Below are 19,489 nucleotides of genomic sequence, written 5' to 3'. Positions count from 1 at the left end.
TTAATAATGCCTAATCATTCAAATGTTAGCTTATAAAGCGTTCATGAATTCATATTTATGAGATGACAATCTTGATACTAATTACTCACGTAATTGAGTATCAAGATTATCAACTGCATTATATTTAATTTACCTCAATGTACTGAAATTCATATTTATGAGATGACAATCTTGATACTAATTACTAATGTTATTGAGTATCAAGATTGTCTATAGCACAATTATATTTAATTTACCTCAATGTACTGAGAGTTTCATCGTAGTTGATATCAGCCGGTGATATGGCCGCTATCATGGCGGTCTTGGAGTTCCCGCCGAGATTCTCACGGAGCAGCCAAGTGAGAACCGAGTCACGGTATGGAATGAAGTCAGCTTTCTTCGACTTTTTAGTTTTCGATGCCTAGAATATAAAAAATATATATTTATTCGTCTATAATTATAGAGTGCCGCCTCTTAAAGCAAAGTGTTCGTAGGTCTTCATACACTTTTAAAAGCTGTTTATGAAGTATTCGTTGGCACTTATAATATATTTTTTAATCTGTGAAGTAATAAAAGCTAAAAGCTAACGTGAATTAAAACCAACTATATGCAATTGCATAACAAATATATGCTCGACCATTTGGCCTTTTTTCATAAAAGCCTTGTGACGTTGATAACAGCTTTGTTTCCACGTGGTCTTGGCAATAGCAACGACGATTTTTTAGTGATTTAGAAAAATATGTTAGACCAAATCATTAATCAGTAAGTTGAACAAAGATACTTTCTAAATAAGTCTATTTCTATGTAAAAAACATACAGACGAAATGATAACCTCCTCCTTTTTGAAGTCGGTTTAAAAAAATCAACTAGTTCAGCATAGATCTCAATCTAATAAGCTAATAATATAATAATATATCTAGTAAAATTCCTAGACATTGAAATGCCTGAAGCAATTATTGGAAGTAAAAATATCATAATATTTTCTTTTGCCACAGATAAATAAAAGCATTAAAACATCTGCAGATAAAACAGAAAAAGGTTTTCTATTTCAAAACGTATAGCATATATAAACGTGAATACATTTATGTATGTACAGGTCGGGGTAAGAAAAGGTTCGTTACCTTAAGATCTATTTTCGTGCGCTCAGTATGAGCGACTATCTGCTTTATTGATCGAGATATGACACTGGCAGACATATTTTGATAATTTAGTAGAAGGTATCGTATCTTATTTAAATTTGTAATGATAAATTATGCCAGTAAAGAGATTTAATGTTGATATAAAACTAGACGTAGTCCAAAGATGTTACACTATTTTGAACCAAGTTGTCATACTATGTAAGTTTAATTTTAAATGCAGTTGACAGTTTGGTACTTTAGTTTCAAAATTTAATTAGAGTTTCAGACTTGATAAAGGAATGAATTTGGAAACTGACGAAGGTTTTCTTACTCTGACTGTACTTATGAATATTATATATACACATTTCAGGCCCACAAACATAAAAACCACGAAATTACAAATAGCTAATTCCAATGGCGAGAGCAGTAAAGATAAATAAACTCTTATGACCTTGAAATAACAAAAATGGCGTTTTTATTATCTTAAGTTATTGGTACTTTAAAAGTTATAATACAAACATACAAACAGTTAAATTGAATAATATTGTGTTATATATAAAAACACATCAATCAATAACTGTTAGCAATGCATAATATAGCAAATTCGTTAAAAAATTGTGAAATATTTGTAATAAGGTTTCTTTATCTCTACTCTTTCTGCCATTGGAATGTTTTATAAATGTATATAGTACCACAGTTACACTTACCGACTGAACACGTCCAAAGAAACAAGATGCAAGAGGACAGTTTAAAATACGTTTAAATCTATATGTATACATATATACATAGCTTACATATAGCCGTACTGTTACATATTCACAATCAATCATCTCATATAAATTTATTTAAATTCTCATTAAAAGAAAAACACCGTCCAGTAAATTAAATTGAGCACATAATTTCTTTTTTTTATTATTATTATGCAAAGTTATTCATCAATATTATGAAATTAAAAATTTATAAGATAAGAAGTTATTGAAACGAGATTTTCCATTATTAGCGCATTCACATACACATATATTATGTTATATACAAATCTAGCATCCCACACATTCACACTACTATGACAGAACCTACTCATCCAATGCAATGTACACGCGTGGTTTTAAAGTTGTAAACAGTTTGGCATATGAAACGATAAAAGTTCTTCCATTATCCAATGTAACTTTAACTAGACACATAACTTACTAGACACATATACATATACAAATATGTACTTATTCGTGCAACCGAACTGAAACTTTGTAGTTTTTGATTAGTGAGCTTAGAATAGTACCATTCATTGACAATAGATGGCGCGCAAATCATTTCGAATCATTGATAAGAAAATAATTTAGAGGAGAATAACAACATACCGTCAATTCACTCGTTTGAAATAAAGGAAATATTTTCTATTAACTAAACACACTAAGAGAGAAATTCGTTTACTATTATGAGACTTCTTTGGGAAGAAATTAAATATTACTTCTCTACTTCTATTATAAAGACGTGGAAATAATGGTGTTACGAATATTTTTTTACAATATATTTTTTTGTGTTTTTCAGGAGTGCCAGTAATAAAGTTATATTCTACATTTAAATAAAACTAATAATAACGGATGAATCGCGTATATTAATTATTTTTAAAACATCCCGACGTTTCGAGCACTTTGCAGTGTTCGTGGTCACGGGTAGACCTTGGTCTACCCGTGACCTACGACGACGAGAGCACGAGACCACGAGACCACGAGATTTAAATGTGTAATTATCGCGAAAATTTAAGACAACATTAAGTTATATTCTATCCTATTATTAATCGATACAAAAAAGGAAAAATATACTGCATTTAATTTCCTTACGAGAACTAACAACTCCCAAACTAATGATTACATTTTTTTATGTATTTAAATACTTATTGAAATATTTAAATGTTTCTGGAAAATCTAAAACATTTAATACTAAACACCGAACTGTGACGTCACAGACTACAGAACATAATAAAAACAAAAACGTCCTACGCTACACTTACATTGGATAAGGATTGTATACAAATATTTAGTCATTAATTTTCATATAACGCCAAACTGCTCAACTAAAAGTCCACAGCGTCAATGTCATCCTCTAATCGACTTACAATTTCAGCCAGAGCTGAAATGACTTTTCCGAGTGTTGTCAGCGACTTATTGATGTTCGCCCCTTCCTTCAGCCTCGTTCCCTTAGCGCCCGTGGAATCAGCTCGCTCGGATCCGGCGAGATCGACCAAGGATATTTTTGACACCTGGAAATGTTATTGGAATTAGTTATTCGTATAGTTTTGATGGATTGTTATTGGTGATAATGTTTTTTGTAGTCCGAGAATTTTTGGGAGTACTGTCCACAAGACAGCAACTCTTCGAATTAACACGTTCAATCAATCAAAATAAGCTTTATTCAAGTAGCCTTTTACAAGCACTTTTGAATCGTCATTTTACAATTAAGTGAAGCTACCGCCGGTTCGAAAAGTAGATTCTACCGAGAAGAACCGGCAAGAAACTCGGTAGTTTTTCAACGTTCAAGTTTGAAATGTTAGTGAACATGTAATTATGCATCCGACTTAACATGTTAGATCTTTAGGTTTGCTCCAATTACCTTCTATGTAAATATTTTAATTAGATAAATTAATGAAATATATGACTTGACTTTTTGCTTATTTTTTTGTTAATCACTTCGAAGACCGTTTTATGCGATCCTTTTCTGAAGCGTATTCTTGAAAGTGGGAAGTTAAAATTGATATCAAATACTACAGTCTGCAACTTTACTGAATCAATCTTGATTGTTTATAATATATGTTATGCCCTGTTTATGCCGCATATTACGTTCCCGTTGAACAAAAATCATGAAATTTGGCAAGAAACAGTTTTCAAAGACCTTATATATACAGCAATGATTCGGCAAACTAATTGCAAACCTACAAATCTGAATGGAACCGTCGGTATGTAGGTTTAAATGTTTAAGCAAAACCTTCGTCGTAGTTACCTTTTCAGAAACCAAGTTAGTTGTCTTGTCATGTCTTTGTTGTGTGAAAAAAATCGTGAAAACAGCGTGCGAGCGAGACGACGTCTCGTTCATGTTCGTTGCTGCGACCGTCCTGAAGACAAAACCACAATTATATTCATTTGTAACAAAAAAACACGTGGTGTAACCATTTTTTCCAAAAATTCTTATTTTTTGGCTTATGTCCATATAAAACGACATTTTAAGCTTAATTTTGAAATAAGTAACGTAAATTAAACCATATTGTGTACACAAAATATACAGAGCTGCATATTCTCAGAATCTACTCAAATACTAATTTGTAAAACCTTTTGTCACATACACATAGTCAAATTTACTAAAAATCTCGGGTGAAATCTCGAGAAGCGCATCTTATATAAGATATAATTGTACTTGAATACATACAATAACTGAAAATTGTTATTTATATTCAATCCGATTAAAATAATTAAAGATGTTTTTATAATTCTATGCCAAGGTAACAATAGATGTATTCGCTATATTTTTCAAACAATACATAACACACATATGAGCGAGGAACGGTGAGTTGATCAGTATTCGTTCGCACATTGTTAAAATTGGGCGTATGTCAGCAAAGACTATTTAGCTATATTTTTGGTAATTATTGGTAATTTACTCTCTGTAACCTTCGTTATGTTATATACGCTCATAAGAATTTTAACAAGATCAACAACCGACTACAATCTTAAAACCCTGTAAGCTCCTTTACTTACATTTTATTTATTTATATACATTTTTCTTGATTAACAGAAATAAGTTTTTAACATGTCATTTTTTTATTCTTACAAGTTTTAAGATTAATTTATTTTATTGCGATGAGATATCAAATTGAAATCAAATTTTAATGCGAATTTTCTAGTTGAATATTCGTGTATTGTAGCGTTCACATATTATATCCTTTTATATTATATTCTAATTTTCTAAATTTTTTTTTACATACCTAGCCTTGTTACCCTCATCGATGAGATCGTATATGTCTTGATAGGACATAACAGCGAGCTTGCTGAGGTCCTCCACGTAGGGCCCAAGAGCTGGGTGCTCACGAACGCGAAGGTTCCCTTTGTTTTTAGGGTTCAGTAAATCACGAACCCGCTCGCAGTATATTTCCATGTAGGATACTTCAACCTTTGGGAACGACACACACATATAGACAAATATAAAAATTAAATAAAGTTTAAAATTAAAAAAAGACAAGTATAATTACGACGACATTTATGACCATCGTCCATCCAAACACAAATCTTCGACATTGAAATAGACCTGGTCTTATTATTGTATCTGATATAAGTTAATTAAGGTTAATAAATCTTTTTAAACTAGCTAGCTTCTAATTAATTTTTTCATATATTTTATTGAGTAAGAAAATAATAAATAATAATTATTTTAAGAATTAATCATGTTTGTTACAATTTCCATACCGAATATTTAAGATCTTCTGAGGTGGTTTGTCGAATGCGCCTAAACAAATCTTTGCAAATCTGAGGTATGATCCCCTCTTGGCCTTCCTCTCCCCTTCCCATCATGGTGTAGGACTTCCCCGCACCCGTCTGTCCGTAGGCGAATATGCATATATTGTAGCCTAGAAAAATAATTACGAGTATTGTAATAGCTCGCTGATATACGGGTCCACTTAGGTATCTGTGGGCACGGCAGTGCCCCAGCCAAGTCTCGAGCAAAACGGGCACCGATTTGTTTCTTAATTCTTAAGTAAACAAATAAAAATTATAGATCTTCCAGAAACCTATGTATAATCTAAGTTTACTGGATAGTTCGTACTAAAATACAAACTTCAATAAGAACTGATTAAAACTAATGTACACAGGGTCAAATAACTTTTATTCAACAAGCTAAAACTACTGTAACTACTACAAAGTATTTAGTCATTACTTACCATCGAAGGAATGTTGAAGCATCTCTTCGCCGATATCTTTGTACACCATCACTTGGGATGAGAACTCCGGATCACTTGGCTGAAACAAAATAAAACATATGACGTGACATGTACAAAAAACAATTGTAAAGACACAAAAATATAAAAGGTTTTTAATGTAACTAAGAAACATGCAACATTTCCACGCAAAGTGGTTCATTACAACGACTCGTCGAGTGTCTGACTCCGGTCGTGAACCCGCCGGGTCATTAACGAGTGTACAAACATTTTTGTTTATTATTATTAAAAAAAACGATCTGATTTTATTTTTATTAGTAAATATTTCATTCATTCATTCATAGTTTCAGGAGCAATGTACGCGATGACTGAACTTGGAGCAAGGAATATTTTCATCATCCTCTTCCAACATCACAATTTTATATTTGAAATTTAGTTATTAATTCCAAATGACCAAAATATAATAAATGGTATATGTGGGTCTCAACCTCTAATCGCAGGTTTAAAACCGGGCAAATACCAATGAGATCTCACTTGTTTATTTTTTTTCGGTCGGGGAAGTACTGATTCTCACGTGCTTACATTTTTTCTCGACCATCACGAGATGGACATTGTTGGTTTGTTTTTTTTTTATGGTATATGATGGCGGACGAGCATATGGGCCACCTGATGGAAAGTGGTCACCATCACCCATAGACAATGACACTGTAAGAAACCTTACATCGTCAATGTGCCACCAACCTGTAGTTACACTGGCTCACTCACCCTTCAAACCGGAACACGACAATGCTGAGTACTGTTATTTGGCGGTAGATTACCTGATGAGTGGGTGGTACCTACCTAGACGGGCTTGCACAAAGCCCTACCACCAAGTAAATGGTAAATAAAAATGGCAATGAAGAAATTTACGCGCAGATGATAAAGTTTTGCTATTTGTATAAATGTTACAGCAAACTAGTTAGTCCTTAATCACATCGGCTCATCCTATTCGCAACTACTACTATACTTTAGAACAATTTAGTTTGCCCTTAAAACTTCTGTTTTAAAAATCGAGTTCTTTTATATAAGGTTTATATTTTTATAATTTTTAACAGTTATGAAGGTAGCTGTAACATTAATTAATGTATCTCTTAATAGATAAAGTTACGTTAAGGCATTAAACGATATGAATAGCGTAATCGAATAGCCACCCTAAGGTCGTAATACAATTGTTTCTAAACCACAAAATCGTCCGCAAACTCCAATCTCTTTGACAATTAATTTGGAACGGTCGTTACGGTTTGCGAAACCATCCAGTTTGCGGTTTCATTTCGAAATGGACAATTGCTCCATAATCCTATAATAACATTGTAAGTTTTGATTATAAAAAATCATCAAAACAGTGGCTAAAGTATAATATTATTCATTATAACACTTTTGATTCTGACATACTGTTAAAATGGTACAAATGCCGTGGATATTACAGAATTTGCAATTGAAATGAACATAATTTCGGAGAATTGGAATTAATATATGCAAAATTATTCGACGCTTCTCGCTACAAACTGTGCTGTGGCGGCAGCTAAATTTATGATTTCCAATTATACAGATTACACAGTTAAAATACTTTATATAAAAAAACCAACAGATTCCTCTATTTATAAATAAATATATTCTTATAAGTCAAAAAAGAAAATTGAAACGTTTATGTATTTCATACTGGCAGTGTTGCATGTGAAGATGTCTTTAAAACACCAGAGTAAAAGTCTTCTAAAATATTACTGCAGTTCATCAACAGGCTCAGTCCGAGTCTTTCAGGAAAATAATAAGCCATGTCCACAGCCATTGACGTCGCAGGGTAACGCCAACGCAGGCGTACATGCATTCAATTGTAAGAGCAAATATTTGGGCATACAGTGTTATAGTAAGTTTTTGTCAAAATGTTTACTTTGGGTCATTTTTATTAAGGAATTAGCGTAAGGATTTTTTTCTTATTACATACTTAATAATGTTTATCTATCGAAATAACCATAGAGACTCGACAACACCAAAGCACGAAAACAATATAATTCTACTCATTGAGTTTGGGACAAAATACGAATTTCTTTACGCCTATGCAATAATTGGACTTTATAAAATTTTCTTTTTTTTTTCTTTATATCATATATAAAAAAGAAATGTTACTTCTACGACAAGTTAGAACGCTAACAATAATTCCATGTAAGAATTTAAAATTTACAGCTACATAACAAACCTTTGAACATATAGTAGCACTGTGTACATACCGCCTTTTAAAACTTCAAAATATTTAATTAGAAAGTATACAATAAACTATAGATTCAAATGAACGGAATGAAATAAATAAAAAAGAGACACAGTACGTTTAAGGGAATCGTGAATCAATCAAATAATAAATTGTAAGACTCCATTAAAATGTTAATATTAAACGAATTATTATTATTTATATATTACAGACAATCTGTCACTTTGTATAATAATCAACATAGTATTATATTTTTTAATCTGGCAACATAAACATTGACAGATACTCGTCATGGCGGGAAAATTAATAGTACAGATACATAATTTCATTGTCATCGAGTAAAACATTAACTATAATTATACAAAAAAACGTAAGAAACATCACTTTATTTCTAAGTTAAGCAAGTTCTTTCGGGATAAGATATTCACACTTCATTACATAAAGGAAACGGCATACAAGTCGGGATTAGAAACCTTACAGTTTAATACACGTATCGCAGATATCTAATCTCTTAATCGCGTTGTCGATACAATATGGCTGCCTCCCGAAACATGGCTGTGCCCACCTCATCACTGATTCACCAAAATGTTATCAAAGGTAATATTTATTTAACTTGTACCTACGTTACCCAATGTCTTCATTTATAATCTGTTAGCTACAGGTGATGTTAGTAAAATGAATTTTAATTTTAATTCTAGACAGTGACCATATAATAAGCCTAGTACAGCTTCAGTACTAGTTGGGACTACGAAGGAAGATTTTCTACAATAAAAATGTTGGTTAAGGATAATTATGTAAAATATCTAAAAAGAAACGTCAACACTTACGAGCTTGAATAATAAATATAAAATAAATACTATATAATATTTGGAAACGACTTCAAAGATACTGAAGATGGGATCTTTAGTCTTACGTCAGCCCTTAGGCTCGCAAAAGCACTTTTTGAATCTAGTATCCATTTTTTTGTGTTGAATTAAGAGTAAAGCTATCACCATTTCACAAAGTAGATTCTGTCGAGAATAACTAGCAAGAACTCTGTAGTTACTCTTAAATGTCTAGCTTTTCTAAATAAATAATAAATCTTAACCCATACAATTAATTCATACGAAACAATTAGGTATAACAATTATTGCTTTAATGTTCAGTGTAATAGCAAAGCAATCGTTTTCATTGATTTGTAGCTGCCATAAATACTAGAACATATGTTGGCTAAATAATATTGCAACATCTGTTCGACAGAGTAATTGAAAGCTAATAACTAGCAAGGGGAACAATCACAGCGCGTTCTATCCGATGTTGCCGCAGGAAATTTAACTTTTAGGGGTAATCTACATCTTTTTTTGTTTTATAATATACTATTAAAATATATGTATATATTATATATCACCGATTGTCGTGACGGTGACTAGTAGCGACTAAAAACACAGTGGACTGTACAAAAATATTCTCCATGTAACATTCCATATGTATATTTTCCATATCCATGGTAATTTGTCAATTTGTGTCGATATCCATTAATATCTTACAGATACAACAAATTATAATTTTATCTATATTAATATTTTAAATGCAAAAATAATCTGACTATGCGTCTGCCAGATACGACATTATACTTATTAACATTTTAAATGAAAAATAATTGTCTATATGACTAATCTGTCTGTCTGTTACTCTTTAACCACCCAACCCAATTTGATGAGATTGGGTATGAGGCAAGCTTGAAACCCAAGAAGGACATAGGCTTCTTTTCATATTAAAAAAAAACGCAAACGAAGCCACGTGCGGACATTGTGTATCTATATACAACTAGTATATACAATGTCAGCTGTCAATCTATCAATCTTGAATAAACTTTGGAATTACTGCTATTAAGCCTACCCATATCAAAATGATCGAATGTTTTAATATTTGTTCTAACAGTAGCGTACAATCAATCAAACTCTTGCGTGTTTTGTCCGTTTGGGTTACTTTATATATAAAAATAAATATAGTTGTTATGGGTGTAATTCTTCGCAAATGAATATAAAATAACAATATTTTAACGTTTTGTTCATTCATAACATTGGTTATAGCTTATATATTACAGCGTTTCATTTTATTTTTTCAAAATGTGATTTCCGTAAGAACTTATTGACTACGACTTCTATGACGACGAGTATAAATAAAGATATTTAATAATAATTATGATTCCACATCTTAGATTTAAAATAATAGTAAATTATTACTTACATTGTGAGACCAGTAGGAGAAATCAAAGTTGAAGCTTTTAGGAGGTTCCTTGTTGCCCGGAGGTGCTTTTGGATTTTGAATCACTGTAACAAATGAAAATAAAATTAATTAAAAAGTCTAGTACACCTAAGATGAAAATACATATAAAATGGTACATCTAAATTTTTTCGTATAATACCTATGAATAAAACCCTTTTCGTATCAGCATGTCTCCCTACTGAGGCTAAAAGTATTTTGTTCCTGTTTAGAGAGATACAAAGCAAAATGTACCAAGGTGCTCAAAACGGGATTTAAAATTCTAATTTCATCATCACCTTTCATCCTCATTGGCCTAGTGGTATGCTTGTATGGTTTTGTAATCTCCGTGACGCTTAAGTAGACAGTAAGTAGGATTTCTATTTATACTTATTTGCCCGAGCTCTTTCCGGTCGGTTCGGATTAGCCATCCCATCGGATTAAAGGAGTGAGAAATGAGACTATTTGCGTACACGCTTTGTTGGTAGTGTAATATACTATAATAAACTATTTTAGACATTGTACCAATGGTTATAAGAACTTTATTCCTTTAAAAAACAAAACAACAAAAACAATAGCACATGAAAAAGTAAATCCTAGATTAAAGTCACTAAAGATCGATAAGGTTGTCATGACTAAGTTAAATGAGATCATATGTGGTATATTTACCATACTTTAAATGAAATAATTATAATAATTGTCTTATTTTAAATATTATCGTAAAAGTATCGTTTTTGACTTATTGTGCGAAGCGATACTAAATATAAATATAATCTAAATAACTTTGAATTAAGATATTAAACCTAATATCCTAAGATTATATAACATCTTATTTTTCGTTTAGTATTCGTATTGCATAATTCTTTCACGTCCAACGTTCCTTACGGTAAGGTAAGGCGTAGGTGCGCGGCGCTGCGTCGCGACGTATCGACCGGAGTCGACGCCGTCGTATCCTATTCGAGTACCTTTCACGGGAAAATTACGGAAATTGCATTTCAAAAGAAACCTTTTCATTTCGGAATTTAATAGCTAAGTAATAGAAACGTTATACACTTTTTTAAAAAGCAATTCCCATTTGAAATAATTTCATATCAGATTTATCCACCTACATACTATAAAACTTTGATGGTTGTTATAGTGAGCTAATTTATGTATCTCAAAAATAACTGAAAGCGTATTTCTTATTAACTAGCGTATGATATTTACTTGGTGGTAGGGCTTAGTGCAAGCCCGTCTGGGTAGGTATCACCCACTCATCTATGGGTAATGGTGACCACTTACCATCAGGCCATATGCTCGTCCGCCAACCTATACCATAAAAAAATGTATGTCTCAATCGCTGATCTGACATCTTGACAGACAAATGCAATTACTTCTATCAACGCGACGCGGATGGATTTGAACGCTGCACCTTTGGGTCAACATCCTTATAAGCTAAACAAGACTGTTAATATAAGTAAGAACAGTATTAAAAATCATTAAAATAAACGAAATTAACTTCAAACATGTTTGATTCGATTAAAACTACACCAATGTTCAATATCATAACAGTGATCAATAAAAAAATTAAATGTATTTATCAATTAAGCAAAACACGTACGCCTAGTCCGTGAAAAAATAAATTTAATATTAATAATTCAGTGCAGGTCTACGATAGTACTGATTGAAACGTATCCACAATTATGAATCATATAAAATAACTATTTTTATTCAGCAATATATATCAGCAATATTGCATAATAGATATATTTCGATATTACGTCCATTAAATTCAATGACATGACGGACGGTTCAACGGGCGGCCATATTTGACGTTTACGGGTGCGTTCAGAATTGTAAAGAATGATTATTATTACCTAAATAGTAAATATGGATATGTAATAATCAACGATGATAAAAATATATACAAGAAAAGTAAATAATAAAAAGTATTGGTCCAATTTCATTAATTAAGCCCGAACGAAGCCGGGTTGTTATCTAGCAATAATATAAAATTCACGCCTATCATCTTAGTCAACATTTACAATCGGGTGAAACTGAGAATCGCAATTACTTATATAATATTATTATATATTAAAACCTTCACCTTTTTTAAAATAATAAAATAAGAAATAGAATAAAAAGCCTTTTATTTCTTGCACAGTGCTGGTTTTAGTACAATTTTGGAAAAAAGAAAGATTATGACTATTAACAAAAAGAAAGTTAATACTTATATAATAATAATAGGAAAAGATAGTTTATTATTATTAGTTTTTACAATCTTTAGTTATTTTGTTTTTTTTTTTATAGCAAGAACCCCTACTCAGGTGAAGGCCTCCTCTAAAGAAGTCCATTTTTCTCGATCTTGTGCTATTTGCGGTCAGCAAAAGCTTTTTTAAATACTCTGTATTAAATAACATTAAAATTATAAAAAAATGAAATAAATAAATACAAGTATATTAGTAAAATACGTTATTCCTGTTTCGTTGTGATGACGTACAAATGCTCACCTTGGTGGATTAGAATGGATAATTGGAAGGAAATATATAAATAAGCTCATGGATTAAAGTAGTATATTGATTACATCGCATAGATTATAAACTTTAAACTAAAACCTTGTTTTAGTCTTAATAGACATGTCATACTATATTTTAACAACTAATAAACGACATCCTAACTCTATCATCAGATCAGTGTAACGGTATATTCAATTACTGTCTTGTAATATGTACTGTACAGTAAATTAACAGTAAAAACAGGTTTTACAAATGTAGTTTAAAAAAAGAAAACGTGAATATTCAATGCTGTGATATTTTCTTAAAAGCATCTTGTAATTCTGACGTAATTAAGTAGTAATTGTACGCTATTCAATCGTAAAAAAATAATAATTTCATATTCGTATACTTTATGAAAGTTTTGTTGAAAATAACTAGAATACATCACAAATCTTCTACTAGACTTAGAAGACTATTTGGAGCTGATTTTATAATTTGGTTATAGGAGTTTATTAGTTTATTATAAAATATTATGCAGGTATTCGTCGATCTTGGTAAACGTTCGGTATCATATTAATCTTAATTTAATGAAAAATGTCGTTCAATATAAAAATAATGTTAATACTTTAGTTTATATATAAATTAATTAAAGCGCAACACCGTAGGTAATTTAACACGTAAAATCGTAGGACCGTAGTTGTTAACTAACAACGGCAACTTTGCTTTGTTACTTCTTGTTTGAATGTCAAGTATCGAAATAACCTTTTAATACAAAACGTATCAATATGCAACGATTGTATTAATAATGAAAATAGTTGTTTATTATAAATTATTTCCACTTCGAATAGGAAAATTTTATACCACATACACGTAGCTGCGTATAGTAAACTAGAACGTGAAAAACAAAGTCATTAGTCGAATGAATTTAAATGGTTTTATTTCCACTATAAGTGATTAGTGAGTGACTCACCACTTATTATAACACCATAGAGCAATACTACATTTTTGCATTGAATGGCGAGTGTACCAGTGTAATTACAGACACAAGGGACACAATATCCTAGTTTGTAGTATGGACTCACAATTTATGGCACTATGTAAGGAATGGTTAATACTTTTTAGTACGTCAATAGTATCACTACTATTTTTTTTATGTTATATATAGGGGGCAAACGAGCAGGAGGCTCAACTGATGGAAAGTACCACCGCCTATTGACATCTGCAACACCGGGACAATGCATGTGCATTGTCGGCCTTTAAGGAATACACACTTTTCTTGAAGGTTCCTAAATGGTATCGGTTCGGAAAAAGCGGAGCAAGCTGGTTCTACAGAGCGGTTATGCGAGGTAAAAAATGTCTTAAAAATCGCGCTGTTGTTGATTTTCGGACATCAACGTGGTGCGGATGAAACTTCGAATTTTGACGAGATGTCCGAAGGTGAAATTTACCCTTATTTATATAATTATATAATATAATTTTATGACAGATATCCTATTCAATGAATCTAGGAATGACATCGATAAAATCGCGCGGAGCAGCTTAACTTACCACATAAAAATGAAAAGATTTACAAATTTCAACTATAAAGTTGCAGTTAGTAACAGACAGACAAGTTTATAGAGGATATTAAAAATTTCCGAGTATTACTCGTCCGTCTTTGCAGAGGAGCAGTGTTTTATGAGCCATCAAGTTGCACCCTGCAGATGCGATCTTTACTGCGCGGCCATCACACAGGAACACAATTTCATCTTGTCCGCCGATCTAGCATCCACGTTTTATGTTTACATGAATCTTAGTTTATGTATTTCCTTTTGCAACAAAATACTAGCTTTCATTAATAAACATTATAAAATTTTAAACAGGATTTCTCAAATAAGTTTTTTAATTATATTTACAATCAAAAATTAATAATATTGTTACACTTTGTTAAAGCATACTGCATTCTTCCATATTTTTTATATTTGTAGGCGAATATACCACATATGTATAGACAATGGCGCTGTAAGATACATTTATATACCTATTCCTTAGATCGCCAATGCAGCATCAAACTTGGAGTTATAACTTCTATAGCTATTAACTCTTCAAGCCAGAAAATAAGACTGCTTGCTCTTTGGCGGTAGAATATCTGATGAGTGGGTGGATCCCAAACTGTACTGCACAAAGTACTATCTCCAAGTGAATTGGGTTCCCACGTATGTAATATATATATGGGTATATAAATAAACAAAAATAATTGAGTTTGACGGCTTCTTCTCTTCCATTTGACTTCCGCACATTGTGCATGTTTATTATATAGTTCTGTGTATTTTTATTTTGTGTTAAGAAATTAATTCCATACGAATTCATTTTAAAATCAAAATATACTTTACTTATGTAGGCTGTTACAAGTACTTTTGATTTGTCATACTATCACTTAAATTTCTTCTTAAATTTTGCAATAAAGAGTATTTAGACCACTTATCATCATTAACAATAGATGATAAAGCATATAAAAGTATATAAAAAATATTTTCTTTTTTAATATATTTATGGACAACTTTGATAGATCTAGGTCAAATAAATCAACCCAGTATTTAGCTTCCACGAAGAGACAACGAATGCTAGCATTACACAAACACATACATATTAAATTGTATAAATATGATTTAACTGATTAGCTACTTATTGGAACCCGCTTTGGTTTGGTTTGGATTATTAGTCATCGCTGGTTCGAAAAATCTGCCATATTGTCAGTATAAATTACTGTTGTATACTAAAGAGTCGCAGCGTAAAGACTTATTGGTATATTGGATTGGTATCTAACGTAAATAAAAACGAATTTGATTTAAATAATTAGTCGTACGAACTCTTAAGCTATATCACAGTAATAATATATAAAACGCTAAAAAAGTAACAATGAATAAAGCTGTTTTCCCTTGACAGGTAATTTTGGTCATTTATTCTTTCCCAAGTCATTAAAATGTCACATGACGTCATGTACATTGCCTTGAGTTAGTATGGTATCCTTTAGTGCAAATCAATAAAACATATATATATATATATATAAAAGTAAATATAACATATTTTTTGCTAGATAACCTTTCGTTTTCAACCCTCTTCCCTTCCGCGATATTAGTTTAAAAGCCGACAGCCGGAACGGAGAGACAACAGTATTGTTATATAAAGCCTCGCTATCAAAGCCCGGAAAATACCTTTATATTCTAACATTGAATCCGAGGTTGTTGGGAACTCTGTATATTTCAAACATGGCGGAAAATACTAAACAGATACGTATAAAGTATACTTTACTATTACTTTTAAAACGAATGCTAATTATTTTGTATCAATAACGTCATGTAAAGGTGACGGGTTTGTGTGTTTATTTGATCGCGTTAATCTCAGGAATTTCTGACCTAATTTATTACATCTATCCTTGGTAGGGTAAAAAAGTAAAAAGTAACAGCCTGTAAATTTCCCACTGCTGGGATAAGGCCTCCTTTTCCATTCAGGAAATGGTTTGGAACATATTCCACCACGCTGTTCCAATGCGGCTTGGAGGAATGCACATGTGGCAGAATTTCGATAAAATTAGATACATACAGGTTTCCGAACGATGTTTTCCTTCACCGCCGACCACGAGATGAATTATAAACACAAATTAAGCACATATATATGGTAGTGCTTGCCTGGGTTTGAACCCGCAAACATCGGTTAAGATGCACGCGTTCCCGATTGTAAAATACAATGTTCGGGTACATCTAAATCAAAAATCAAAATATACTTAATACAAGTAGGCTTTTACAAGCACTTTTGAACCGTCATTTAACAACTATATTAAGTGAAGCTACCACCTACTTTTTTAATGAAGATACGTTGTTAAAAAACCTCACGGAAAAACGACTTAATGTATATCTATAAAACTTACACCCGAAGCTGCAAGACTTCGGAGGTTTATGTATATAATATTATTATAAAAATATCTGCGCTTCGCAGTAATACTTTAAATTTAGGCTATTAACGTGCCAAGCGTAAATTTGAAGTTCCTCTATAGAATATCAAAATTTAAATCTGGAATAAAGTAATGTTGTAAAATAGTTATCTAGTCATGTTCGTTGCAGTCTGTAAAAGGTCATTGTCCTCTGTGTTTCTTTGAATATTGTACAAGTCTAACGCCCTGAAAAGGGTTAGGCGTTACGTTTGACCTACATTCCTTTAAGTCTTTGTTCTAGACAGTCTCGTTTTTCTCTAGCCTCATTTTGATGCACGCTTATTTTTTTATTATTCAAAAATGACCTTAAATAGAAGTAAATAGAAGTTAGCTTATTATACATGAATTTTATAATTGGTTTAATTAACCGAACATACCAATTTTTGCTTGTTGTTGGTACATTGTATGCGCTCGCGTATAGTTAATTAGATTAAATTTTTATGTACGTACAATGTTAATAAGGCTGTGCGATAGGTCTTAACATATATACTCATGCTTCCGTAAGAGACGTGCAGGAAAGTAATTAAAAATACAAATTTTCAAATATACAAGATCGATTTTGGTCGCCAGGTGCATTCTACTGTAAATCCACAATGTCTCGTAATCGTCAAAGACAATAGTGCCGCTTAATTCTAGAAAGTATGTCAATATCTGATTATTGGATTCACAATTTCGTAATTTTATTTCAAAATGATTTATCAATAAGATTAAACACTTTGTCTTACGATCTTCAAATAATTACAAGACCTTTTTGCTCGTGAATCATAATTTTATAGTCGAACTAAATTAAAGTTATTAAAAAAACTGTACATTTTATCGAGTTTGTCTAGGAAGTTAAATCGAGTTTTACTAAATATCCTTACTACTATTCGGATCAAATTAATTTATTTTTATTGTAAAAAATATAACATTAACTTACATTACGCTACGATGTTTTTATTAAAATACGTACTACAAAAGAAGCAATTTATATACCTTCCAAGAAGCCGCGTTTAAACCTTTGCTAGAGGAAAACATATTGCATTAGAAAGGTATTACCGGCGGAAATTGAAGTGGTCATAAATAATGTAAACTTTTAGTTTTAAGCTCGGTTCCAGCGGCTCGAGCACGTTCGCGACATTACTGGAAACGAAGTATGTTTACGAGCTATTTGTTCTTTATACGACACGTCCTAGCTCCTGAGATAAAAAAGTAAATAACTTTGTACTGTAGAAAATACTTTATGGACAATATTTCAAACGAAATACAAGCTCTTTGTATATTACAGTATAGCCATCAGTGGGTATTGATTAGCGTTACTGATTTATTGCTTCGATTCGAAAAAAAAAAAGGAAGTGAAAGAATTGATTTTACATGTTACAAAAACCATAACATAATGTATGTATATCACTATTTTCCATACGGAGTTTTCTTAAAAACTTTTAATGAGTAGTTTTTTAATGTTTAAAAATCTCTGACTATTTTCGTGTGCTGTGTACATGCAATTTAACACAGGTAATACCGTCGGATACGAATACTCAATTTTTTTATAGCTGTAATTTTATATTTCTGGTGCGATTGATTTTAACTTCGAAGAAATCGGTCCATTCGTTTCAAAGATTAACCGTAACATACAGACCGACAAACCAAAATTGTAAAATGTATTATTTTATATATGTACCGTGTATACACAACAAAAACAAACGCTTTTTACTAAACTTCATATACATTATTACAAACAGATGTTCCAATTTTATTATACGTATTGATATAACCCAAAAATCATAAAAAATTATTGCGAATTATTGCGAACTAAATAAATAAAAACTCAATAAATACTTCCACATAACAAAGATATATAAATCTTTCAATCTTATCATATTACGGAGCCAATGATCTATTAAGCCAAAATGAAAACAGGGGAATCCCTGCCTTACGAATACAAATAGGGGAACATTCCTTATAGACCGTCGGGACGCATTCTCTTAACGCACCTGATATTTCGTATATTCTTGTATATTGCACCCGAGGCAACCATAATTGATAATATTCTTCGCGAAATTGACAATTTTCTTTGGGTATAACATTATTGGTAGTGCAATAAGGCGGAATAACTGCCATTATTTTACCTTAATATACTATACTGAAAACATGTATGCATTGTTTAAAAACACCATTTTTCCAATGGTATTTTAAATTATGTGTACCTAATACATATTTGTTATAATTGTAGTTATGTTTTATATATGTGTGTTTTTTATTGTAGAATGTTCTTTAAAGTCTGTGGATTTCTAACATCATACAGACTTCAGAAAACTATTCTAATGTGGTATTTATAAAACAAGACAAAATCTTGATGGTTTTTTGTTTTATTATTTACTAGCGACCCGCCCCGGCTTCGCCGGGGTGCAATACTCATACTATAAATATACTACACAATTTGATTATTTACGACGTCACATAGCAAACTTAAAATTATCAGTGTTACTTAACTATATTGTCTATGTATTATATACAAAAAATTTCCACGAATCACTCTATCTATAAAAAAACGCATCAAAA

At 31.5% G+C, this 19,489-nt stretch overlaps 1 protein-coding gene across 1 annotated transcript in view; it reads right to left on the bottom strand.

Moving 5' to 3' along the window:
• Positions 1-19,489, bottom strand: part of LOC124536695 (kinesin-like protein unc-104) — a 103,110-nt gene that overhangs the window by 23,348 nt on the left and 60,273 nt on the right. Inside the window, exons 4-10 of the mRNA XM_047113255.1 lie at positions 10,490-10,572; positions 6,022-6,100; positions 5,549-5,709; positions 5,071-5,255; positions 4,092-4,203; positions 3,211-3,354; positions 237-400 (exon numbers count right to left, since the gene is read on the bottom strand). Coding sequence (XP_046969211.1) covers positions 237-400; positions 3,211-3,354; positions 4,092-4,203; positions 5,071-5,255; positions 5,549-5,709; positions 6,022-6,100; positions 10,490-10,572 — 928 coding nt within the window. The remainder of the gene's footprint in view (positions 1-236; positions 401-3,210; positions 3,355-4,091; positions 4,204-5,070; positions 5,256-5,548; positions 5,710-6,021; positions 6,101-10,489; positions 10,573-19,489) is intronic.

Source organism: Vanessa cardui, chromosome 17 (assembly GCF_905220365.1).
Source record: "Vanessa cardui chromosome 17, ilVanCard2.1, whole genome shotgun sequence".
NCBI classification, from domain to species: domain Eukaryota; kingdom Metazoa; phylum Arthropoda; class Insecta; order Lepidoptera; family Nymphalidae; genus Vanessa; species Vanessa cardui.
This window is presented reverse-complemented; position numbering and strand designations above follow the sequence as displayed.